We start from the raw sequence: 27,531 nt of genomic DNA, 5'->3' as shown, positions 1-27,531 counted from the left end.
AATGTTTTATGAACAGCTCCAGACTTCTCAGACTCTTTTAGCGACTTACCGCTCAGAGGGAACTCATTCAGCGGCTCCTCTGGCAGCAGCACAGCGTCTCTCCCTCTCCTCTCTCGCCGTGCGCACACATGAGTCGGTGTCTTCAAGTGATTTTGTCATAAGAAAAGGAAAAACAGCCTCAATTAAATGTTCCTTTTATAAGTTATTGCCTCGCCACAATATGACAAATTTTATGATGTAAATAGTGATGGGCAAAGCAGCTCTTTAGATGTTACTGAATCACTAGAGTCAGTTCATTAAAAGGATTCGTTCAAAAGATTTGTTCACTGAATCGTTCAGTGCTTGGCGGGAGGAGCCCTGACTGTGTACTTGACTCCTGGCTGCATTAGCCGTTAGCTTGGAGAAAACCGTCCCTATGAAAGTGTACGCTGAGAGGAAATGATTTGAATCACTCAGGGATCGGGGTTACGTCGTTCACCGAGTGATTCGTTCACGTGGTAGGCAATCCCTGCACCCTGACTGCCTCACGACATGTGAGTGATTCATCGTTCGCACGGACCAAATCAGCAGTTCCACTCCCGGCCTGCATGCTCGCTGCTGAGCTCAACTGAACTGAGAAATGAACAAATCAGTTGCGGAAGTGATTGAGTTCAGTAGAGTTGGGCGATCTTGTCCATATCCTATCGTCCTATCGGCGCCCAAAGCTCAGATTTTACGACCGCTCCACGCACCAGTGACTGCTCGGCATGTATTTTTCACATCGCAGGGATTTTTCACGGACATTTTTACAGGAAACTACAACGCGGAAGTGTGCTCGACTATGAAAGCCTGAATGACTGCGGACATTCCTCGCGGAGTCCGCTCCGCTTATAGTACGCCCGAGTATGCTTGTGTCGAGCGGGTGGAGGCGTTGATCCCCCCCCCCCCCACTCGCTCTCACACTAAGCAGCCTCCCTCTGTCTCCTCTCACTCAGCCTCGTTCAGCCTCGATCTCGTTCTTTTGAACAATTTGTTTGCGAACGACACAACACTACATGTAAACTTAAAGTGAGCTTCCCCTGTTTGAAGGACCAGCAGCCGCCACTGGTGTGTCTTAACATCTTAATAATTAAATCTTGCTGCTGTCAATAAAGTATTTGTTTGAATACCTCAGGTGACTATCAGAGAGTGGATTGCAAAGTGAATACTCACCCTTCTCACTATAGAGTCATCAACCTAATATAGGCCTAAAATTCACCAGCTTTTGGTGTGTTGAATTTATTTCCTGTGCTCTCTTTGCAATACCAGATCCAGAAAGCTCCTGTTTGACATCCAGCCTGCTGAAGCGCCCTTGAGCAAACTCCAGTGGTGCTGTTCTGTAGCCAGCCTCTGACCTCTTCAAAGATAACCTCCCTACAGGGAGCGATAAAGTATCACAGTCTTATCTGTTCTGTGCTGTGTTTTATTACCCCGCATGTGACGAGCAGCGGACCCACTGTGTATTAATAAAGTATAGTATGTACATTGAAGTTGTATCACAGCGGAGGTTGTGCTGTGTTGTGGTTACTGGCAGCGGCGTGCTGCGGTCGTATGAAATGAGGCTGCAGGCAGATGTACAAAGATACAAGCTTTTGGTTTTAATTTACTTCTTGGCCCTCCGGTGAGAACGAAAAATGAATTGCCTGTTGCGAGGCGATAACATCCAAGCTTACTTCATTCCATTCATAGCTGAAGATAAAGTGATACTGTTCAAGCTGCGGGGCACAAGTTTGTGTGTTGTAGTTAAAAGGACTAATGGAGGGCCTCGTGCGACGCTGTTAGAAAACAGTGAGGAAACTTAAGATTAAGAAGACAATTGCTGTTTGTTGATTGGAGCTGAGGTAAAGTGGGGGCAGGTATCGTGAGCAGCAGTAGCCGGTCAGCGTTGCCTGATAACCTCTGACTATGACCTTTGACCTCTTGCTTTTAGGAGTCAAGAGCTGACTTTGGGGTTAAGTGTAAAATCCTTTTTGTCCATCAGATTGTTCTGCAGCTCAGATGGACCACACTTGTCTCTAACTGTGCTTTCTCATACAGAGGTGGGCAAAAATCTTTGTTATTTTATACACACACATTAGAGTGTATATCACAATACAGTGATTTTATCTGTAAATTCAATTAAGAAATTCAATAATAATTAATTTTTCTTTTCATTTTACATGAAAAATGAACTGACAGATACATTGATATTGAAAATAGTTGGAAGTCCTACAGTATTTCTAATAAAATATTTGGTGTCTCTTTATCGATACTCTGCTAGAATGTAGTGCTGCAACAATTAGTTAAGTATTTAATTAGTGGGTTGGCAGAAATTCTATCTATTCTGATGATGAATGATATTTGATGCCAAACATTAGATCGTTGCAGCTTCCTGTGTCTCGGGGCGATTGCTCTGAGACAACAAGGGAGGCTGAACTTTCCCTAAAATTTCATAGAAGAAATGGTCAAATATGCACTATTGACCATTTCTTCTATGAAGAAGAAATGGTCAAATATGCACTATTGAATTTACCGCAAAATAAAATTTACATTGCATTAAACGTGCGCGAGGATGCGTTTCACATCATGACTATGATGTTCAAACATCAGCTGTTTATCGACCTCCCTGTGATACATTCTCTTGTCAGCACGGTGGACACGGAGCCTCAAAAGATTCCTATGAGACAGCGAAGAGAGACGGTCATTGGATAAATGCGACAAAATTGTTACTTCCAGCGAGGCTCAGCTTCCCTGGGACCTAATGGAGCAGTAGGCGGGAGAGGACGCTCGGTGTATGCATGATGATTGTAGGAACTGTCTAAAAGGCTGAACCCCTTTGTGATTGACAGCGCTTTGGAAATACACACCGGCATCGTCGCATTTCGAGCTCAGTCCCATGCGGATATTTGCGAGTGGAGTCTTCTGACAGAGTGCCATTCGGAGTTCCTTATTTCCATAAGCGATATAGCTCATTTTCACTGTTAAAGCCATCTGAAAATCTTTGAGGTGTGTTTTGCTGTGGTTCTATGGCATGAGTGTGGTTGAAAAACGGCTTCAATTAAATATTCTTTTTTTAAGTTACTGCCTCGCTACAATATGACAAATTTTATGATGTAAATAGTGATGGGCAAAGCAGTTCTTTAGATGTTACTGAATCACTAGAATCAGTTCATTAATAGGATTCGTTCAAAAGATTTGTTCGCCGAATCGTTCAGTGTTTGGCGGGAGGAGCCCTGATTCTGTACTTGACTTGCTTGGAGAAAACAGTCCCTATGAAAGTATATCGCTGAGAAGAAATGATTTGAATCACTCAGGGATCGGGGTTACGTCGTTCACCGAGTGATTCGTTCACCGAGTGATTCGTCACGCAGTTGGCAATCCCTGCACCCTGGCTGCCTCGGGACTCGTGAGTGATTCATCGTTTGCACGGTCCAAATCGGCAGTTCCACTCCAGGCCTGCATGCTCGCTGCTGAGCTCAACTGAACTGAGAAATGAACAAATCAGTTCCGGAAGTGATTGAGTTCAGTACGTTCACTCAACAGATTTGTTCTTTTGAACGATTCATTCGCGAACGACACAACACTAGACGTAAACTTAAAGTGAGCTTCCCCTGTTTGAAAGACCAGCAGCCGCCACTGGTGTGTCTTAACATCTTAAAACTAAATACCTTTGGTTTTTGGACATTTTTTGAGTTTTATACATCAGTAATTAATGAATCAACGATTCAAGTAAATAGTCGTCAGCTTAATCTATGACGAATAGATTAGTTGGTTAGTTTAGTTTAGACATAATTGTTTAGCTGTAGTGGTGCTTGAATGTGTCAGAATTTAATGTTGAATTCAAAAGTTTGCATTTAAATACTTTTATACAACACATGAATCAAAGTAAACATGATAAAATATATAAATACTACAATTTCTTGCCATATTTCTTGTGATGGCGTTAAGTTTTAAATATTTAATCTGGTAGTAAAGAAAATCCTGAAAGGTCTCAACTTGATGAAAATGTCTTGTTTTTCCTTTCTGTTCTCCTCACTGTGACCTTTGTCCCAGAAAACTGTGGCAGGTCACCATGACATTGATGGGCAGATGTCAAAATACGAAGAAGAAAACTCTTTCTAGTGACCTTTCAACCCTGAAACCTGGCCCGGACTGAAAGACGCAGAGAGAAACAAAGACGTAGATCGTGCCAGAAAGGGAGGGATTTGATGAATGCAAAAAACACTTCCTGTGCTTTTAGTGAATTCTTAGCTGGTTGGAGGGACAGAGGTGACCACGGTGATGGACAGGTGTCAACACGCTCCATCTTTATCCTCCTCCTTTAAGACATTTTCCTCTTTTCTTCATCTTTATCTGACTTTAAACGCAGTGCAGATAGACGGCAAGAAAGAGATGTGATTGACAGGTGTCGGTGTGGTCTCTGTGAGCCGGTGGTGACCTTCTGAACTCTGATCTTTGAAGTGGGTTTAGTCAGAGATGACTGATGTTGGACAGGTGTCAAAGCAAACCTTTCTTTTTTCACAAGTGGCAGCAGTGAGAGGCACTTTATTCTGTTTTTGGTGACCTCTTGAAGGTCACATGTCAAGGAAGGATTTTGAAACTGAATTTTCTCAGTTTGCAGCGATTAAGTCGCCATGAAAGTTTTACTTCATTTGTTTGGGGTAAAGAAACGTGTTCTCATGAGCGGTGATGCTTCCATGGTCGGACGAAGTGGTCTCTGGAAAGTGCGGTGGATAAATGGAGGGATGATTGATGGATGGAGGAAAGCAGATTTTGGGGAGAGCGGACCTCAGAGGTGGCCGGGTCTCCCTGATAAAAGTAAAAATCCACTTTCCCTGCTTTTAGTGACCTCTGACCTCTTGTCTGTCAAAGTCAGAGGGAGACGGACAGCTAAGAGAGCTGCGAGACGAGTGGATGTGGAGACAGAGACGATAATGGTGAGAAGAAAGAGTGAAAGCACGGAGGTGAAGAGGAGTTAAAAAATAAAATCACATTTTCCTCTCTGCTGCTAAGATAGATGATCTTTGGTCCGCAGTGTTTGCTCACAAATTTCTTTGCCTCATAGCAGAAACATTACATAATCACAAATGGTGTGTGTGTGTGTGTGTGTGTGTGTGTGTGTGTACATGTGTGTGTGCGCGCTGAGTGTAAACATGATGAATTCTGGGTGACCCTGACGTTTGGCCATTAGGAATGGGAACACGGCAATTCCCCGACGGTCCCAAACAAATAAATCCTGCCCACAGCCGGAATAACCATTAACAAGTCTGCTAAACACTGAGGGGGAGGAGGAGGAGGAGGAGGAGGAGGAGGGGCAAAGAGGTATGGATGCAGAGGGGAAGGAAGAAGGGATGGCAAGATGAAGGAGTAAAGTTGGCTTGGGGAGGAGAGGGAGAGGAGGAGGACATTGGAGGGAAGGACTAAAGTGGACATGGGGAGGATGAGGAGAGAAAGAGGAGAGGGAGAGGACGAGGACGAGGAGATGGAGAGATAGGGGGAGTGTGGCAACAGCTGGAAAGGAGGAAAATGCAGATAGAAGGAGTAAAGTTGAAATAGAGAGAAGGAAAGAGGAGGTGAAAAGAAAGAAAAGAGAAGAGAGAGGAGGAATATGATATTACAGGGGAGAAAAGGAGGGATGGATTGATGAAAGTGGAGTAAAGTTGATGGAGAGAATGAGTGGAGTACAGAGTGAAAGGGGAGATGAGGAGGAGGCGAGAGGCAAAGACGGGGACGGATGGAAAGAAGGAGAGAATTGTGGTAGAAAGAAAAGATGGAAAGGAGGGAGAGGAAGGAAGAGGAGGAGGTGGAGATGATGGGGGAGGAAAAAAGGACAGAAGTCGAAGCAAAGATTGAGGTAGAAAGAAAGAAGGGAGAGGAGGACGAGATGGAGAGGTATGTGGCAAGAGCTGAAAAGGAGGGAGAGACAGATAAGAGAAGTAAAGTTGGACTAGAGAGAAGGAAGAGAGGGATAGAGGAGGAGAAAGGAGGAGGTGAAAAGAAGGAAGACAAGAAGAAAAAGATAGAGATCTGAAATCATGGGTAAAAAGGAAGGATGGATAGATGGATGGAAAGGGGAGTAAAGTTGATGGAGAGAATGAAGGGAGAACAGAATGAAAGGGGAGATGAGGAGGCAAGGGATGAAAAAGAAAGGAGTAAATAAAAGTAAGGCAGTAAAGTTAGAGACTTGTGATAGAAAGAAAAGATGGAAAGATTGAAACGAGTAAGAGGAGTTGAGGGGAGATTGAGAAGAGAAGGAGATATAGAACAAGGAGTAGAGGGATAAAAGGAGGAGTATGGGGAGAGACGTTGATGCAAAGAATGAGGGATGTAGAAAGAATGGAGAGGTTAAAGAGGAGGAAGAAGAGCAGGTAAGAAGGAGGGAGGAGGAGTTCAGATAGGGATGATGAGAAAGAAAAAAGGAGGGGAGGAGAGGAGAAAAGAGGAGAGGCAAAGAAAGAGGGGATGGAGAGGAGTAAAGTTGATGAGAATAGAAAGAATGAAAAGAGGAGGAGAAAGACGTAAGCAGGAGGAGTTGAATGATGGAGGAAGATAAGATAGGAGGAGTGCAAGTAGAGATGAAGAGAAGGGGTAGAGAGATGGGATGAGAAAAGTGGAGGAGGAGGAAGAGGAGATGCAACAAGGAGGTGAGGACGAATTGATGGAGAGTGCAGAGAGGGGAAGGATGGAGAGATGGAAAGGAGGAGAAGAGGGGAGTAGAGGAATAAAAGGAGGAGTATGGGGAGGATAAAGGGAGAGAAGTTGATGCAAAGATGGAGGGAAGTAGAAAGAAAGAAGGGAGATGATAAAGAGGAGGAAGAGAGGGAGGAAGGAGGAGTTAGATGGAAACATGATTAGAGAGGGAAAAAGGAGGGAGACAGTGGAGGAAAGAGGAGATAGAGAGGCAAAGAAAGAAGGGATGGAGAGGAGTAAAGTTGACAAGGGAAAGAATAAAACCAAGGGAGGAGAAGGGAGGAGGAGGCAAATGATGGAGGACAATAAGATAGGAAGAGATGAGAATGGAGAGAAGGATAGAAAGATGGGAAGAGGAAATGGGGAGAGGGGAAGGATGGAGTGATGGAAAGGAGGGGGAAGATATAAGAGGAAAAGGAGGAGAAGAGGAGTTGTAGGACAGGGAGTAGAGGGATAAAGGAGTATAGGGAGGAAAAAAGGAGAGAAGTTGATGGAAAGATGGAGGGAAGTAGAAAGAAGGGAGAGGAGGAAAAGAGGGTAAAAAGGAGGGAGGAGGGGTTAAGATAGAGAGATGGGAAGATGAGTAAGAAAAAAGGAGGAAGAGCAGGTAAGAGGAGAAGAGGAAAGGCAAAGAAAGAAGGGATGGAGAGGAGTAAAGTTGACAAGGGAAAGAATGAAAAGAGGGGAGGAGGAGGCAAATGGAGGAAGATAAGAAGAAGAGGTTAGGAGGAGTGCAACTAGAGATGGAGAGAAGGGATAGAGAGATGAAAGGAGGAGGAAGAGGAGACACAAGGAGGCAGAATTGATGGAGAGTGCAGAGAGGGGAAGGATGGAGAGATGGAAAGGAGGGGGGATTAGATAAGCGAGGGAGGAGAAGAGGAGTTGTAGGACAGGGAGTAGAGGGATAAAAGGAGGAGTATGGGGAGGAGAAAAGGAGAGAAGTTGATGCAAACATTGAAGGAAGTAGAAAGAAAGAAGGAAGAGGATAAAGAGAAGGAAGAGAGGGTAAGAAGTACAGGGGAGAGGAGGAGAGTGGGAGGAAGGAGGAGTGAGATGGAAACATGATTAGAGGAGGGGAGGAGGAAAGAGGAGATAGAGAGGCAAAGAAAGACGGGGTGGAGAGGAGTAAAGTTGACGGAATAGAAAGAAAAGAGGAGGAGGTGGCAAATGATGGAGGAAGAGAAGATAGGAAGAGGTTAGGAGGAGTGCAACTAGAGAGGGAGAGAAGGGATAGAGAGATGGGGAGAGAGAAAAGTGGAGGAGGAAGAGGAGACGCAACAAGGAGGCGAGGAAGAATTGATGGAGAGTGCAGAGAGGGGAAAAGGAGTTGTAGGACAGGGAGTCGAGGGATAAAAGGAGGAGTATGGGGAGGAAAAAAGGAGAGAAGTTGATGCAAAGATTGAGGGAAGTAGAAAGAAAGAAGGAAGAGGAGGAAGAGAGGGTAAGAAGGAGGGGGAGAGGAGGAGTGAGATGGAAACATGATTAGAGGAGGGGAGGAGGAAAGAAGAGAGAGAGAGAGAGAGAGAGAGAGAGAGAGAGGCAAAGAAAGACGGGATGGAGAGGAGTAAAGTTGACAAGGGAAAGAATGAGAAGAGGGAAGGAGAAAGGAGGAGGAAGAAGAGGAGGTACAACAAGGAGGCGAGGAAGAATTGATGGAGAGTGCAGAGAGGATGGAGAGATAGAAAGAGAAGGGAGATAGAAGAAAGGAAAGAAAGTAGGGAGGGGGGAGGCGAGGAGGAGGAGAGGAGGCCATTAGCGGAGGAGAAATGAGAGAAAACAAACAAGAAATGTGACGGTAACACGTCACTTTGTTTTTCTGCTCGTCCCCTCCTCCAAGAAGAATAAGAGGAAGCAATAATCAGTGTGTGTGTGTGTGTGTGTGAGGAGACAGGAGCGATAGCACGGGGGAGGTCATGGCGAGGTGAGAGAGGGGGAGCGAGACGGAGAGAGAAGTTCAGCGAGAGGTGAGGAGAGAGACCTGCCGTCTTCTCTCCCTGCGTGTGTGTGTGTGTGTGTGTGTGTGTGTAGGGTGAATCGGGGGTCAGGTGTGTGTGCGTTTGCCAGGAGGACCTGCTGGCTCGCGTGTGGCTCGTTTTTTGGAAGGCCCACGCTCTCCCCTTTTCTTTTTTTCCCCCTCCTCTTTTCCATTTTCATCAGTCTTATCTTCCTCCTCCTCCTCCTCCTCCCGCTTGTCCTCCCTTCTTGTTGCACTTCTACTGCTTTTACCCTCTGTCGCTCCTCCCTCCCTCCCTCCATCGCTCCTCCGACCAAACTTACCTACTGACCTCAAGTTCACCCAGAACTCCCTGTGCTCGTACTTCTGTCACCTTCTCCTCAGCTCCCTCCTTTCCTCTTTCTCCTCTCCTCTCCACTCCTCTTTCCTTATCTTCTTCCTCTATCTTTTTTTCTTTTCCTTCCTCTCTTCTCTCATGTCACTTCTCGCCCTCTATCTCCTGTTATCTCCTTTTCTTTGCTTTTCTCCTTTTGTCTTCTCCTCTCCTCACCACTCCCCTTTGCATTCTCTTCTCCTTTTGCCTCTTGTCCTCCTCTTCTCTCCTGTCATTCCTCCTTCTCTTCCATCTGTCTTTTGAGTTCTCTCCTTTCCTTTCTTCTCCTCATTTCTTTGCTCTTCTCCTCTCCTTACTACTCCTCTTTTTCTTTTTCCTCTGCCTCCCTCTCTTCTCTCATGGCACTTCTCCTCCTCCTCTATCTCCTGTTGTCTCCTTTTCTTGTCCTCTTCCTTACTTTGCTTTTCTCCTCTTCTCCTCTCACCACTCCTTTTTGCATTCTTTTCTTATGTCCTGTTCCCTTCGCTCCCTTCCTTTCACCTCCTCTTTCTCCATCTCCTAGGTTCTCTCCTGTCCTTTCTTTCTCCTCTCCTCACTACTCCTCTTTATATTCTCTTCTTCTGTTGTACCTCCCCTTTCTCTCCTCTTCTCCCCTTTCATTGCTCCTCCTCTGTCTCCTATGTTATCTCCTTTCTCCTCCCTAGTTCTTTACTTAACTTTTCTCCTGTCTCCTCATCACTCTTCTTCTCCCTCTCTTCTCCCCTTTCATTGCTCCTCCTCTATCGCTGTCTCCTATGTTCTCTCCTTTCTCCTCCTCATTTCTTTACTTTTCTCCTGTCTCCTCATCACTCACTTCTCCCTCTCCTCTCCCCTTTCATTGCTCCTCCTTTATCTCTGTCTCCTATGCTCTCTCCTTTCTCCTCCTCGTTTCTTTACTTTTCTCCTGTCTTCTCCCTCTCTTCTCCCCTTTCATTGCTCCTCCTCTATCGCTGTCTCCTACGTTCTCTCCTTTCTCCTCCTCGTTTCTTTGCTTTTCTCTTTTCTTCTCGTCTTCCCCATCACTCACTTCTCCCTCTCTTCTCTCCTTTCATTCCTCCTTCTCTTCCATCTCTTTTAAGTTCTCTCCTTTCCTTTCTTCTCCTCCTTTCCTTGCTTTTCTCCTCTCCTCATCACTCCTCTTTACCTTATCTTTTTCCTGTCTCCTATATCTTTTCCTCTCCCTCCTTCTCTTCTCTCATGTCACTTCTCCTCCTCTATTTCCTAGGTTCTCTCTTTTACCTTGTCCTCCTCGTTTCTTTACTCATCTCTCTTCTCTCCTCGCTTCACTCCTTTCCTTTCCTTTCACCTCCTCTATCTCCATCTCCTAGGTTCTCTCCGTTCCTTTCTCCTCCTTGTGTCTTCACTTTTCTCTTCTCATGTCTTCTCTCCTCACCACTCATCTGTGCACTCTCTTCTCCCCCTTTTTTTCTCCTCCTCATTTCTCTACTTTTCCCATGTCTTCTTCTCTCCTCATCACTGCATTTTCTCTCCTTCTCTCCTGTCCTTTAATTCCTCCTCTATCTCCAGGTGCTCTCCTTTCCTTTCTTCTTTTAAATATTTGCATTTCTCTTCAGTTGTCTTCTCCTCTTCTCCCCTTTCATTTGTCCTCCTGTCTCCACTCCTACCCTTCTTTTCTGTTCCCTCCCTTTTAATTGCCTCTTCTCACTCTCTCATTTGACTTTTCTCCTCTCCTCATCCTCTCTTCTTCATCCTCTCTTTGTCTCTTCCCCCATATTCTCATTCTCCTCTGTCCTTTTCTCTTCTTCTTCTCTTCCTTTTGTCTCCCCTCCTTTTCTTTTCTCCTGTTCATCCCCTTGTTTCATCTCTCCTCGCCTCTCATCATCTTCCCTCTTCTTCATTTTTTCCTCTCCCCTTTCCTCATCTCCTCTCCTTGTTCCCTCCATACTTCCACTTGTTCTTTCCCATCAACTTCACTTATCTGCTCTCCTCTTCTTCTCTTCCTTTTCCTCTTCTTTTCCAACTCCTCTCACCTCCTCCTCTCCTTCGCCATTTCCTTTTCTTCCTCCTCTCCTCCTCTTGTGGAGCATTTGTTTTCTGTTACCTCCAGTACAGTAGAAAGAGCATTAAAGCAGAGACAGTGAAGTTCGAGTAAAGACGAGCGATCTGCTCTCAGATATCATGAAAATCTCGTAGACCGCAGTCGCCAGCTTATCTGTCAGTGTGTGTATATGTGTGTGTGTATGTGCCTGCCTGCATGAGTGTGTGTTAGCAGCCTCCTCACACACACTCACACTGTACATAATGAAGTGATAGAGTTGTTCTCACAAACTCACAGCCGGATGATATTTGTGCTTTCTGCAGCTGCCTTTATTTGTGTGCGTACCTGTTTATGTGTGAGCCTGTTTTCATGCAGCCTGCGTGTGTGTGTGTGTGTGTGTGTGTGTGTGTGTGTGTGTGTGTGTGTGTGTGTGTGTGTGTGTGTGTGTGCTTGTTTATATGGGAAGATTAGCAGGTCAAACCTCGGCCGTGCAAAGGGTGAACTCGGGGACAAAGGAGAGGGAGACGGAGAGGTGAATACAGAAGTGAAAGGACCAGAGGGAGGAAGGGAAGTGTGGGAAGGAGGAGGGAGGGAAAAGATCAGGAAGTCCAAATCAGCCATTCGTCTTGTCGTCTCCCTCCCCAAAGCCAGATTTAGAGGAAACACCAGTTTTAATAACTATGGTGAACGCAGAAAACATTTGGGTCACTTCCTGTTTTCATGAATCGCTCGGATGAGGTCAATTCAGGTAAAAGCCGTGACCTCGTTAGTCTTTAAACTGATGAAGGTGTACATGATCCAGGTTATTAATTTAGTCCTGCATCTTAAACACTACTTGACATTAGAAGACTTTGGATGCAGGGACTTTATGCTCCGTCATTGAAGGAAAACTTCACCCCGTAAATGATCATTTCAGTCAGGAACACTTCAGTCAAAGAAAACTTTCCATTTGCAGTATTCTGTTCGGCAGTATGGCTCTGTTCTGGGGCCTCTGAACCTTTCCTCGGGTCTATGCAGAAAGCCTCTTCCATGTGCCTACATGGAAAGCCTAAGGCGAGAGAGCACACCTCTCTGCCCTTCCACGTGCAAATGAGGAAACCCTGAGGCAAAGGAACCACACTTCCCTGCCCTTCCATGCGTCTACCTGGAAAGCCTAGGGCGGAGAGAGCACACCTCTCTCAAACGAGGAAAGCCTGAGGCAGAGAGAGCACACATCCCTGCCCTTCCACGCGCCTGCATCGAAAGCCTAAAAGGTGCAGACACACCACACTGACATCAAAGAACTAGCAGCGACGGAAGCCAACTGTTGCGTCGTCTGCGTCACCTCACATCGCCCTGTGTCAGTTGCATTTGAACTCACTACACGGGCTACATCTGATGGCCAATTAGCACGTACGTTCTGCGCATGCATGAGAGAGAGCGGAGTGAGAGAGTGGTACATCCTGTCAGCCGAGGGGTTTCCTATCTGTGCAGCCGAGCACCGCAGCACCTCCACGGACTATTGCATTCAGACTATTAGATTCCTCTGCAGGCTCCACTTCACACAGCTGCCCGATAAACCCGCTGCTTCGTCCCACTAACCTGAATAATAAACCAGGGCTTGGTGCTCCAATTGGATCCAAACGGAGAGCCGGGGCTAGCTCAGAGACTAGCTGAGGCTAACTAGCTGAGGCTAACCCCCCAATCCATCCGTGCAGACCACGGATGGATTGGGGGGCTTCATAATGGGGCAGGCTATGGGACAGTGGTGTCTGGTAGCCCTCCATGCTGCCCCCCAGCCCATCCTTATCTGTTCTCCAATTTTAAAGCACCACATACACCTACATCTTGGGGGACAGATGGGAACAGGTTCCAGGTGCCTTATGGCTGCACGGGCTGCAGGACAGCAGTGTGCTGTAGCCATCAGCCTTGCCCCCACCTGTCTCCTATGTCCCTCAATTTTAATGCACCACATCACACTTATGGGCACTCACATTCACATTCACGGTGTAGGGTTAATGTTTTCTCCGTCAGGGATCGGAGAGTCCACGTCGGGCGGTGGGTGGGCGGGCCCTCCTGCCCCGCCTGTCTGGGGTGTCTCTCTGGCTCTCTGGGGGTGCCGGCCTTCGCCGCCCTGGGTCTTTGGGCCTGCGTGGTGTCCTGCAGCCTCTGCGGCTCCCTGGTCTTGGGGTCTGGGCGCTCCTGCGGTCTTGGGGTGCCATACCGCCCCCCTTCCCCCGCAGGGCTGGCCCTGGACCCTGGTGATGGTTTTCATAAACACATTGGGAGGGTTCAAATACACACATGCATGTTCGATACTTCAGCTCCGTGACGCATCGCAAAGAACCGATGGGATCACTCCAAAGGGGCCCACTTGCTTCTCAAACCTACCACACCGCGCTGGCAACTCTTCTCTGCAATTGGGCTTTCCCCCTCCACCAAGACTCTCACATTTTTGGTGTTCAGTATAGACTTCTCTTTTGTTTTTGTTTTTCAGTACAGTATAGTAGACATGTATATGTTTATTTTCGATAATCTGCACGGAGCACAACCACCTCAAGGCCACAATACATCAGCTACACTGCCTGTTTCTTCCCTGTTTTTTTTTTCGTTTGTTTGTTTGTTTATTTGTTTGTTTTCTCCTTCTTCTCCGCATGCACTATCACTATATAACTCAGGACTTAAGCACCTGCCCCCTCCCCCTTGCTTGTTTCCTTACTTTCCCCCTGACACACTTTGGTGTATCACGGCCCTCTCTGACTCATATTAGGAAGTTTTTCCAAAAAGGCTGATAGGCTAGTCTCCAGGGAGGGTGGGTGACGGTCACAACCACGCATTATGGGTATAAAATACTTGACTGCAAGATTAACAGTGCATCAATCTTCACAAGAAGCTTACACCCTTTAGTGGCGCTAAGCTATGAAGACCAATGCAGACAAGTATAGGAAAAAAAAGAAAAAAAAAAAAAAAGCTGAGGCTAACTGTCTGTGCTTCTCTCCGGTCATGCGGAGGCTAACGCTCCGCTAGCCGCTCACAGTTAGCTCCGGTTTGTTGTTCAGGTTAAAGTGGGAAGAAGCAGCGGATCTGTCGGGCAGCTGAGTGAAGTGGAGCCTGAGAAGGAAGCACCGGTTAGCCCCCGTTTCACTACAGGCAGATTCACTCGCTACAGGGACGAGGAAATAAAGCCTGAAGAGCCAATCAGAGTGATCTCTCTCACCGACAAGCTCCACCGCCGATTCAACATGCTCAATCGGCCGAAAAGCCGCCGACGCCAAAGTGCAGACGGTGCAGAACACACCGCAAAAACTAGGGTGACAGACGCTCACCAATGGCCCGACTTTGGTCGACGGCCGACCGTCGGCTTGGTGTGTCAGGGCCTCCTGGGGTGGAGGCAGGTTGCAAAGTGGCTTGCAGAGGAAGCAGCAACAGTAGGCAGGCCAGAGCAGTTTGAATTAAAACAGAAAAGTCTTCAGCCTTGATTTTAAAGATGCATGGGGCAACATACTGAACGTTTCTTGCCTATCTTTAGTTTTGACTCTGGGGACGAGCTGAGAGGTCTGGATGGGTCGGTGGCACAAGATCAGGAATGTGTTTTGGCCATTAAACATTCAGCGCTTCGTAAACCAACAGTAGTGTTCTGATATCAAATCCTCTGACAGACAGGAAGTCGGTTGAGAGACACCGGAACTGGAGTGATGTGATCCAGTTCGTTGTTCTTAGCGAGGACTCGAGCAGCGGTGTATCTGATGTTCTACTGTTTGAAGATATCGATCCAACCAACTGAAATCAAGTCCATGACCTTTAAATCTGAGCTACTGTAACTCTCACTGAGTGTTTCTGTCTAACGGCGACTGCACGACAGATTCCACAAGCAGGACGGAAGGGATCTAAATCAAATGGCAGCTATTTGGCCCGTTTACAGAAGCTGACAGGAAAGATTTCGTACGTGTGAGGCAGATTTTCAAGATCACATCACTCCTAAAGTGCCACCGATCCTCGGAGTAAATAGAGCTAAGTCTGTTTCCTGCTGAACAGTCAGATGTCGTGCAGGTCAGGCAGCAGTCAGCTGAGTCAGTGGGACATTAACGAGGCATCACTGAGCAGCAGCAGCGCTACGACCCAGCACTTTTTCTACATTACAACAACCAAGTTACACGACTCTCCTGAATCCCATCATTCCTCTCCAGCGTGTCCCCCTCATCTCTCCTGCTTTTACTCCTTCCTGTTTTTCTTGGTGGCGCACCTCCGTCGCCCGACACTCCTCCGTCCCCGTCTCTCCCTCTTATCTATCCATCTTCATCTGCCCTTCCTTTACCCCTTCTCTCCGCGCTGTTATCCATTTTTCTCCATCTGCATCTCTTTCCATCTTTACTCTCTCTCATTTTCTCCCCCACATGTGGTTTTGCTCTCCATCCCTCCCTCCCTCCCTCCTTTTCCTCCTCTTCTCTCATCCCTCGATCACATATGGTTTCTCTCTCTGGATCTGTGTGTGTTTGGTGTTACCCAGAGTTCACTGGGGCTCCCTGCTCGTGTGTGTGTGTTACAGACAGAGATAGAGAGTGTGTGTGTCTGCCGGGCTTACGGGTTTGCCTGCCTGGGCCTGTTTGTGTGTGTGTGTGTGTGTGTGCATGTGTGTATTAGGTAGGGTTCAGCAGGGCAGCAGCAGGTTATGCAACAGTTTTAAATGTGGGCCATTTAGAGGAAGACTCCACCCCTCATCTTCTTCCCTCTCAGCCGCTTTTTCTCCCTCCCTCCCTCCTTCCTTCAACCCTCTGCTCGTCTCCCTCTTTCCTCTGCTGCATTTTTGTTGGGTTAATTTACCTGAAGATGTCCAGATAAAAAAAAAACAAAAAAAAACCCAGAAATTGAGTAATAGGGAAAATATCTTTGAGATCTGTGAAGTGTTATTATGATGTTAACACAAACACCCGTCTGGTGTTGCACCACCTGTGTGTCCCTCCAGAGTTCTTAGTAACTCAGACTAGGAATTAGATCACTTTGGATGCCCAGTTCAGACCAAAGACTCACAGCGAGACAAGTCGAAACAAGCAACTACTTGCAATGCGTTCTGTAACGGGGGCTGTAGAAACAGGTGACATGCTTTAGTCCTAAAACCAGCCGCCGGCCATTTGACCAGCTGAATTGCAGGTGACACCATCAGCCGGCTTGAGTCGAGCTCAGACCAGCCAGTTCACACCGCTGCAACTTTTCTCTGCTACGTTCTGAAACAGTTTAATCATGTTAGAAATCTTTGGTCTGACCTGGGCTTAACGTGCAAACATGGAGAAGTTCAGAGTCATTTTCTGTAACCACTTATCCTGTTAGGGGTCGTATGGGGGGTGGAGCCTATCCCAGCTGACACTGGGTGAGAGGCGGGTCACACCCTGGACAGGTCACCAGACTATCACAGGGCTGACACATAAGCCCCTTTTACACTGCCAGATTTTCTGCAAATGTTGGGCCGTTTTGCCAGCAAGCTGCGAGTGTTCAGACACACAAAGGCAGACTGGCAAGTTGATCCAAGGTGCCCAAATTTGCGCCTCGTAGGGTAGATATATTGGTGGAACCTTTTTAGTTTAAAAAGACCGAGGTGGCCTTCCGCAACAGGAGGAGCTGTAGATGAAGCCACACGTGCGACCCACTGGTGGTGGATAAACAGGAAACAGCTGATAGCAGGATTTAGCGAGCAGCTAGTAGCAAGAGCGAAACACAAACCTGACAGACACTGTAAAGATGAGCAACTGGGGAGACAAGGAATTGCGCGCCCTCCTTGTCCTCACAAACGAAGAGGCTATTAACTGTCAGGTGACGGTAACGGTGAAGAACGGGCCGACTTACGAGAGAATCGCCGAAGGACTGACCAGCCGCGACTTCCCTCCCACGTCACTGTTCACGTCACACACTGAGCTACACGTTTTGTTACTTGCTCACGCCCCCATTGCCCCGAAAAAGGCGCATTCTGTATAAACAAAAGTAGGTAGGCGGCATTTTGCCGCACTCCCCGATTTTGTTTTTATACTGCCAATGCTGAAAGAAGACTGATTGGGCTTTCCTGCAAATTTGCACAATTCCTGTTTAAAAAGGGCTATAGAGACTGACAACCATTCACAGTCACATTCACACCTACAGACAATTTAGAGTCACCAATTAACCTGCATGTCTTTGGACTGTGGGAGGAAGCTGGAGTACCTGGAGAAAACCCACGCTGACACAGGGAGAACATGCAAACTTTAAAGTTTATAAAAAAAAAAAATTAAATTAAATTGAATGTTAGCAAGCTAACGCTGGCCTGACAGTTCACATGTAAATCTCTATATAACTTTTTTATGTGTTGCAACCAGTTTCAGTGTACTGATGAGTAATTCTCTACTTACATCATGTCTAGACTCAGTTTGATGATCAGCTGGTGCAACCAACTCCAAAATCTTTCATGTTGGTGCTTCAGTGTTAAGCAGTAGCTGACTGTCATAACCATTTTTGGCAGCTAATCAGTGAAACAGAGGAAGGAGACAAACCCATGGCTTTGGAAACATTATCACATCATAGTTTAATAAAATCTTCTCAAAATTCCCCACTGTCACAGGATTTACAGTACCATACTGTACAGTACCCTATTTACAGGCTTTGAAGCTGCTATAAGTTCAGATTTTCCTGCTTTTAAACTGGTTACCCATTCTTACTCAACATGTGTTGGCGTGGGCCGTCTGCTACCATGATGTTCTCACTTCGTAGCATATATCTTAATCTTCCCAAAACTTGGGAGTGAGTCAACATCTTTCCATTAATCTCCCTTCCTTTGTTCTTCTTTATCTAGTTACTGGAACTGTTCACCCAGTGGGATTGGTCCACCTACCTGGCTGACTACGGCAAACCCACCTGCAAATACCTGAGAGTCAACCCACACACTGCACTGGCCCTGCTGGAGAAGTAAGCAGCTCTTCATTCCCATGGTTTTCCACTCTTTCCTCTCTTTAGTTTATCTGTGCTGCTGTTCCCTTTTTCCTTCTTTTAATCCACTAGAATAGAGCTGAAACAGTTAATCAGTTACGTGACCAACAGAACATTAATCTTAAGCATTTATGATCATTAATTATTAATTCTTTCATTGAAGAAAACTGCAAACCGTTCTCTGGTTTCAGGTTTTAACTGTTTCATGTCATTGTTAACGGAGCATCTTCAGGTTTTGGACAGCTGGTCACACAAAAACAAGCAACTTCAAAGTAAACTGTGATAGACATTTCATAGAGTAATCCATTTCGAGACAAGGCAGTTTTATTTCTTACAGCCAAATTCATGAAAGATGATTTTTACAGGACTAGAGTAACATTTTGGTTTAAATAAAAGTACTTATTGGCTTCTTTTTAAGAGGAAGACAAGGAAATTGCTTTCACTCTCTGTGTTAAATACAGAACTGGAGTCAAGACGTGGTTATCTTAGCTTAGCATACAGGAACAACAGGAAGGGCTGGACAATATATTGATATATCTATATTGTGATGTGAGACTAATTATTGTTTTAGGCCGCTTTCAGACCCAGAGTTGTCTCCTTTGGTCTGAATCAGGGACTCATTTTGTCACAAAGTTGTAGAATTGCCTAGAGTTGGTTCATGTTCTCACAGCAGCATTTACAAGCGGATACGTTCTCACCACAAATGAACAGCACCTCGGGGGCAAATGAACTTGAGTTCAATTGAACCAAACCAAACAGGGCAGGTGTTAAAGCACCCTTAGATAAATTAAACAATAGACAGACAAAGAAATCTTAATTGTGGTTCGCAGCATGTCAAACTCTTTGTATAGACAGATTAACATATTTTGTAAGTGATTTAGCCGATAACGTAAAACAAAGTAAAAAGACAAGACAAAAATCTCAACTGTGGTCAGTATTTTCGGTACCTTTCTGTGTTACATCCACAGTATGTAATTTCATCCGTTTCGCAATCAAAACAACGACAAACGACACACCTTGATGATGTCATTAAGTCATGTGGGGTCGTTTATTTCCGATGAAAATCTATCTGACGTGACTCAGGCAGAGATCATGTTTAGGGACGAGTTCATGTATCAAAGTTTTATTCTCATTACCTGTAGTCAAGTTATGTTGAATTGTTCTAATGAGACAGCTGCTTAGTCAGTCACGCTAAGTTGCTAACTTACCATTAGCATTACATGAGTTGTAGCAAAACAATCATACTCAAAATGTTGAATGCTGTCATAATGTTATAACATTACTGAAAGCATTAGTGGATGGTTTCGTCTTCTTCTTCTTCTTCAAGCAGTTGTCCTCAAAATGCAACAAATTCTTATTTTTGTATTTCTTTTTTTGTACAAATTAAACAGAACAAGAGTCAACATACCATTACTGTGCGTTCACACCGGACGCGAGTGAAGCGAATTGCACGCGCGTGACGCGAGTAACGCGCGGCCCGTATTCGCGCGAGTAGCGGGGAAGCCGGCTGTGCTAACCGGAGCTAAGCCAGTGCTACCGTTCATAGTACAACCATTCTGTAAACTAATTAAACACACATATTTACAGAACTTACCAAGTAGACCAGTCTCTTCAGCGACTTTCACCAAAGCCTGCTCCTTTTTGTTGCGGTCTCTAAAGAGTAGACACGTAGTATCATATAGCTCCGGGTAGCCGCACACCGCAATAATAAGTTTCTCCTTCATCTCGGCATCAACAACTGGACATCGGGGCGTCAAGACGTCACTGACGACCATGGCAAGATAACCACCATCGCTGCTTTGTTGTTTACCTCCTCTGGAAGTCCCAGATGCGTCGGAGGGCCAAACGCCGTCGTTTTTGGGTTCACCCTATCCTGCAGAAGCGCATCCAGCTCGGCGAGTTTCACCACCTCCTCCAGGAACTCCGTCTGGATGATAGCCGCTTTCAGCAGTACTTCAGGCTGACTAGGGCCCAGTTTGAGGACCTGTTGGCGAGGGTTGGTGCCAGGATCTCCCAGCAGGTCACCAACTACAGCCGCTCTATTTCAGCTGCGGAGCGCCTGTCCGTCTCCGGTGAGTAGCAGTTTATTGTTGTTGACACACGCCATTGACGTCGGGAGAATCTCAACGCTGATTGGCTTTCGCGGCACAGCGTCACGCAAATTCGCCTCAAAAGTTCAATATTTTCAACTCCAGCGATGAGGTGTTGGACGCGAATTTCGCGTCTATCGCGCCGCGCTGAACGCCTCTATTGCGTCCATCGCGTTCGTCGCGCTAGACGCGTCCATCGCGCCGCCCGGCGCGAATTTGCGTCTAATCGCGTCTTTGCATTGACTTTGTATGTAATCTTGACGCGCGAATTTGCGAATTCGCGTTTGGTGTGAACGCAGCTTTAGTCAGCCTCAGCTTTGAGCTTTGAAAAGACAGTTGTTTCCGGTCTTTATGCTAAGCTAACAACCTCCTGACTCCAGCTTCATACTTAACACAGACATGAAATTGATATCATCAAATTTTTATTCTCTTTTTTGGGAGAAAAATTAATACCTTTAATGGAAAAGAAGGAAAATTCATCATTATTCACAGCTTTTGATCAAAGCACCAGTTGACCTTTGAGAGCGCCATCCATCCTTATCTCAATCTCAACTGCTCTTTCTGTCTCCTGTCTGTCCTCTCCGTCATGTTTTGACAGGTTATCTAGGCCGTGAGTATTTTCTGTGGTGTGTTTGCGTGTGTAATGTTGAATTCTGGCATGTATACAGTCCACTAAAGTGTGTACAGACAAGAAAGAGAAATAATCTTTCAGTGTGATTAATGTTACTTAAGGGATTGACATGGTTAAACACACACACACACACACACACACACAGACACACAAAAACACACATCCTCATCACAAATAAATAAACCCATGTCTTGATGATACAGATGTTTATCGCCATTACCGTTGCTGCAATGATAGCCACAATGTGGATCAGCATAGAGCCTGTGCTGCTGTGGGAAATGTGATGAAAAGCACACATACAAAATTTGTAATGTGAATTTGTGGATTACGTTCCGTAAAAGTCATCACACAGATACATTTACACACTAGAAAGGTGCAAAATTTCGAGACTTCAGGAACAACCATTGATAGTATGTTCACCATGTCATAACCTACTAGTTTGTGGACTACCATTTTTAGGACTCGATTTTGGAATTCTACAAGTCAGGTCATGATAATTGCCATAAAAGTTGCAGCATGTCATAAAAAAATCCCCCCCAAAAAAGCTCACAGCATTGTATACCATATAATATTCCAGATGAAGTGTCATAGTATGGTATAAAAAAGTAGAACCGTATAACAGTAATAGTATAGCATGTCATTCAAAATTTACTAAAAAAGTCATAGTATAGCATGTCGTCCAAAATATCATAAAAAAGTCATAGTATAGTATGTCGTCCAAAATATGATAAAAAAGTCATAGTATAGCATGTCGTCCAAAATATCATAAAAAAGTCATAGTATAGTATGACGTCCAAAACATCATAAAAAAAAGTCATAGTATAGTATGACGTCCAAAATATCATAAAAAAGTCATAGTATAGCATGACGTTCAAAATTGAATAAAAAAGTCATAGTATAGTATGTCGTTCAAAATATCATAAAAAAGTCATAGTATAGCATGTCCTTCAAAATTGAATAAAAAAGTCATAGTATAGCATGTCGTCTAAAATATAAAAAAGTCATAGTATAGTATGTCGTTCAAAATTGAATAAAAAAGTCATAGTATAGCATGTCGTCTAAAATATCATAAAAAAGTCATAGTATATGTCGTTCAAAATATCATAAAAAAGTCATAGTATAGCATGTCGTTCAAAATATCATAAAAAAGTCAAAATTGCATAAAAAAGTCATAACATAGCATGTCGTTCAAAATACCAGAAAAAAGTCATAGTATAGTATGTTGTTAAAATTTAATTTAAAAAAAAGTCATAGTATAGCACGTTGTTCAAAATAACAAAAATGCTGTGGTATATTATGTCTTAAAAATGTCTTAAAAAATGCCACAAATAACAGTATTGTATAGTGTGTTGTGAAAAATGCCACAAAAACATCATAGTACAGTATATTGTTTAAAATAATGCCATGAAAACATCAAAGTATTTCACTTATTACATTCTTTATTTATAAAGCCCAATATCACAGATCACAATTTGCCTCACAGGGCTTTACAGCATACAACATCCCTTTGCCCTTTGACCCTCACAGCGGATAAGGAAGAACTTACCAAATCAACCTATTTAACAGGGAAATAAAATGGTAGATAACTCAGGACGAACAACTGAGGAGAGATCCCTCTTCCAGGACGGACAGACGTGCAACAGATGTGTGTATCGAACAGGTCAACGTAATAAATGTACAGTAATCCATATGATAAAATTATGGAAAAAGAGAGGGAGAGACATAGACAGAAAGAGAGAAAGACAGAGAGATGAAGGCCAGACCCTAATGACAATAGCTAGGATAACACTGATTTTAGTACTATAATAATAATAATAATAATATTATTTTGGTAGAATATATGCCATAAGTAGATATTTATATATGACAATATATGTATGTGACAGTTACAATCATATGTGTACAATAGTAGTAGAAGTATGATATATAATAACAGTAGTAAGCATCAGGCGGGACTACAACAGCAGTGTAACCAAGACCCATGATCCACGTGTGGCCACTATTCCAGGAAACTTGCAAAACAGCTGAGCATAAAGGCTCAGAGAAAAAAAAAGTCAGTTATATGCAGTTATAGGACATGAATGTTAGCATTTAAGTTAACTGTGTTGTAAAAAATGAAACAAAGTCATTCAAACTTGGATCAAAATGTCGTAGAATACTTTGCCATTCAAAATACCAAAAAAACATGATAGTATACTGTTGTTGAAACTTGCACAAAAAAGTTATACGATACCATGTCTTTCAAAAAAACATTAAAAATGTCATAGTATAGTATGTTGTTCAAAACTGCATGAACAAGTCATAGTATAGCATGTCGTTCAAAATAGTATAAAAAAAGTCACAGCATAGCATGTCGTTCAAAATTTAATAACATAGTATAGCATGTCGTTCGAAATTGCATTAAAAAGTCATAGTATAACATGTCGTTCAAAATAGTATAAAAAAAAGTCATAGTATAGCATGTCGTTCGAAATTGCATTAAAAAGTCATAGTATAGCGTGTCGTTCAGAATTGCATAAAAAAGTCAGTATAGCATGTCGTTCAAAACGGCATAAAAAAGTCATAGTATAGCATGTCGTTCAAAACGGCATAAAAAAGTCATAGTATAGCATGTCGTTCAAAATTGCATAAAAAAGTCATAGTATAGCATGTCGTTCAAAATTGCATAAAAGTCATAATATAGCATGTCGTTCAAAATTGAATAAAAAAGTCATAGTATAGCATGACGTTCAAAATTGAATAAAAAAGTCATAGTATAGCATGACGTTCAAAATTGCATAAAAGTCATAGTATAGCATGACGTTCAAAATTGCATAAAAGTCATAGTATAGCATGACGTTCAAAATTGCATAAAAAAGTCATAGCATGTCGTTCAAAATTGCATAAAAGTCATAGTATAGCATGTCGTTCAAAATTGCATAAAAAAGTCATAGCATGTCGTTCAAAATTGCATAAAAAAGTCATAGCATAGCATGTCGTTCAAAATTGCATAAAAAAGTCATAGCATGTCGTTCAAAATTGCATAAAAAAGTCATAGTATAGCATGTCGTTCAAAATTGCATAAAAAAGTCATAGTATAGCATGTCGTTGAAAATTGAATAAAAAAGTCATAGTATAGCATGTCGTTCAAAACGGCATAAAAAAGTCATAGTATAGTATGTCGTTCAAGATTGCATAAAGTAATAGTATAGCATGTCGTTCACATTTGCTTCTTTCATACAACCTGACACAGCGACACAGAGTCGTATAATCCAGTCCATTGTTCAGTGCAGTCCAGTCGACCTTTCTTAATTAGGGTTAGTGTTTTCTCTTCAGTGCACCAGAGGGCCCAGGTCAGGTGGTCCCCATGTGCCCGGGAGGAAGCACCCTACTGGGGCCTGTCTGGTCTGCTGGGCCCCAGAACTTCCTGGAGGTCCATACAGTCCAGTGTTCTGCGACAAAACACACAAACAAACAGTGAGACATACTGTCTCATGTGACACTGAGCACACACATACCAAACTTTGAAAGCGAAACGTCTTTGTCTCCTTTGAAAGGTCATGTTAGCAGGGATGCGTCTCTCTACTAAGCATGCTCGTACACATATGCACTCCTGTGTGTTTTTGTGGATGCATCAGATGAACTACTGAGTGTACATTGGTGTACTTGCAGCATTCAAACACAATGCGAAATACTAAAACGGATAATTATCGTTATCTTTCAATTCTCTTTCATCTCCTCTGTTTCCTTATCTATCCCTTTGTTTTTATTTTCTATCGTCAGGATGAGAGAGACGAGCAGAAAGAACAACGTCTTCGCGCAGTTCCGGAAGACGGACAGGGACAGACAGAAACTCATCGACACCATCATCAAACAGCTACGCAACCTCATCGCACAGCACCACACCTAGAGCGAGCAGTCGCCACCTGAATGCAACCATCCAGCCTGACTTCACCGGTCTGTTCCACCTCGCAACCATCGGCTGATCTATGCACCTTAACTTCGCTGCACTACACTGAACTTCCAACATCCACAGCCAGTTCCTATTAGCTCCTCAAAACAACCTGTCTTACCCTGCAACAAGCCTATACTGTTGGATTCCATTGGTTAATTTAAACCGCTATAACAGCTGTCAACTATTTCGACAGCTTGGGTTAAACTTTAAAAACACCAACCTCATATTGTTCTTGAAGGTAATGATTTCAGGCCTGCGGAGAATAAGAAAGTAGAACAAATATAACACCAGCTAAAAAACAGCATGGAAGGCAGTAAAATGACAAGCAGTTTAGACCCTAAAAGTAAAGTATGTGCCATTAAATATGTGTTAATCTAGGAGCGAAACAAGCAGGAGCAGTAAGGATAAGTAAATAAAACCACATTGGATGACTTGCTCTACTTGTTGCGTCAGTTATTGGATGCCGTGGATGTACTTGCAGGTGTAAAGCCTGTGAGAAACATAAGTTTCCTGTGGGAATCGTGTCCGAGAGAGTTTTTTCTAACAACTCATTTTCAGAGAATTTATTCTTTGTGACACAAACTTCCCTTTCCTAAAATCTAACTGGCTGGTTAAGCGGTCTGTCCTCATCCCCTGTGTGTTGTCCCCCCTCCATCGCAGACAACCTTTAATGTCTTCCACATTGCTCCCCCTCACTGTGGCGCAACAACAGAACGTAATGAATGTACGTCAGAGACGACGTTTGAAATACTGCAGTCAGAAAAGCACTGATGGATATAAGACTAGATATTAACGGAATGTTCCTCCAGTATTGTCTAATAAAGGGGGATTTTCTCGCAACATGGCAACTCTTTCCCCTCTTAATATACAACCTGCGAACACTTGAACGGGCGACACTGCTCAGATCTGGCAACCGTATTCCCTCGGTGAGCGTTTGGGATTTAAAAGGAGGGATGCTGTCCAAACATGGCAACCCATTTTTCCGCTTTCAGTATCATATGTGATTTGGGGGGGGGGTGTTGCCTGAGCATTTTCTATACGTCATGTATGAATAACTGGGTCTTAAAGAGGGGGATAACGCCCCCAATCTGGCAACTGCTATGAAATGTTTAGTTTTGTTTGCCTGGTTGATTAGAGAGAAACTAATTTGTGTAGAAACCATTGTACTAATGCCAAGCACACACACTTGTATGTCTTCCATAAACATATGCCAAGCAGTGTGTGTGTGGCTTCTCGTACACACACACGAGGGTTTGTTTAGTTGAAGCACATAATTACATTTACACTAGATTATTTTTTGAACTAATATGGGTCTCTTTGCTCTTTGTGTCGCTTTTTTTTCCCTTGAACTTGGGTGCAATAATAGCATTGATACTACAGCATTGTGTGTGTGTGTGTGTGTGTGTGTGTGTGTGTGTGTGCGCGTGTGTGTATTATGGCGCTTTATAAAAGGGATTCAAACCTACAGTGTGTGTCAGAAGGGAATTTAAGTCTTCCTGTTCTATCGGTCACCGTGTTTGATTTAGTGAGCAGCATCATGTCGTGTGTGTGTGTGTGTGTGTGTGTGTGTGTGTGTGTGTGCGCGTGTGCATGCGGGCACTGTGACATTAAGTGTGTGCATTGTTGCAGACGTGTTTGTATATGTATGTTTGTTTTTCATCCATCCGTAGCTGTGTATCATTTTTAGGTGTTAGTAAGGGAATGGGGCCGTCGTTATTGAATGTGCCTTTGCTGTATTTTGTGTTTATATTTTCCTGCCAATAAAGCAGCAACACTGTGGTGCACTGGAGTCTGGACACGGTTTACTGAACCTCAATGAACTGATAAACAAAAGTCTTAACGAAAAGTCCACTTGCAAGCTTTTTCTTCCAGAGCTTTCAACCTCATCTCTCAGTCCCCTGCTAACTTTTCTGGGACACAGATTATAGCGCCTGTAGTCACATTAATTTAAAGACTCCAAATGCTCTGCCATAATTTATGACCTGAAATGTCTTGAAATTAACGTCTGTATCTCAAAGTTAGGAGACAAAAATGCACTGTGTTTTTTTAAGAAAACATTAGAAACATAAATTTCTTATTAAAAATACAAATGTTACATTTTTAAATCTGAGTTATCTGATCCATTTCAGTTTGCAGAAATACATTTTCTAATTGGTCTAATTTAGATGTCCTCATGCTTTTTTCAGTAGTAGTTAAATGAGCTCGAGCAGCAGAATTTTGGACATACAGTTGTCTGACTTTCAGCCAATAAGCTGCTCCACTTGTCAATTTCCTTGCTCATGAGCGCTGTGGCAGTAACAGTCAAGGCAACAGTGTTACTTGGTGGCTTTTCTGTGGTGAATCAATCACTCTAACATTTATACTCCTTAATCTTTGCCTGTGTCCAGAGTCCTCATGCTGCAGGTGTTGCTGCTACTTTGTTATGTATTTTGTAAGCAGAAATCTTTACTGAGACAGAAGCACTGTACACGCTGTTGTATTAAACCACTAATGAATGAAACTTAAGTAAAATACTAATAAAGTTGCAACAAATGCCAACAGACAAATATGGAATAAATGGAAAACTGTTGAGAAAATGTTGTCCCGACTGTTACTTTATGAACTTTTCTTCTGTAACTTAAAGGACTATTAATCTCATCGTTAATAGTCATGTTTAGATAATGTTTAGCGTTAAAAGTTGGATGTAAATTGGTGTAAACATTCGTTTTTCTGATCTTATTTTTCCTTTACACAATTAATGGAGGAAAAAACATATCTCACAATAGAAGGTAATAGTCAAAAATAGTCGTATGTCGTCCAAAATGTCATAAAAAAGTCATAGTATAGTATGTTGTTCAAAATTTACTAAAAAAGTCATAGTATAGTATGTCGTCCCAAATATGATAAAAAAGTCATAGTATAGTATGACGTCCAAAATATCATAAAAAAGTCATAGT

At 43.7% G+C, this 27,531-nt stretch overlaps 1 protein-coding gene across 2 annotated transcripts in view; it reads left to right on the top strand.

Annotated features, from left to right (window-relative positions):
• Positions 1–27,171, top strand: part of exoc6b (exocyst complex component 6B) — a 160,758-nt gene extending 133,587 nt beyond the window's left edge. For both annotated transcript variants that reach the window (XM_033609791.2, XM_033609793.2), the window contains 2 exons: positions 17,807–17,919; positions 24,424–27,171. In XM_033609791.2, the coding sequence (XP_033465682.2) occupies positions 17,807–17,919; positions 24,424–24,550 (240 nt within the window). In that variant the 3' untranslated portion in view covers positions 24,551–27,171. The remainder of the gene's footprint in view (positions 1–17,806; positions 17,920–24,423) is intronic.
• Positions 27,172–27,531: the final 360 nt, after the last annotated feature.

This window comes from Epinephelus lanceolatus, chromosome 22 (genome assembly GCF_041903045.1).
Source record: "Epinephelus lanceolatus isolate andai-2023 chromosome 22, ASM4190304v1, whole genome shotgun sequence".
NCBI lineage: Eukaryota > Metazoa > Chordata > Actinopteri > Perciformes > Serranidae > Epinephelus > Epinephelus lanceolatus.
Note: the sequence above shows the minus strand (reverse complement) of the source record. Positions and strands in the feature narration are given on the sequence as shown.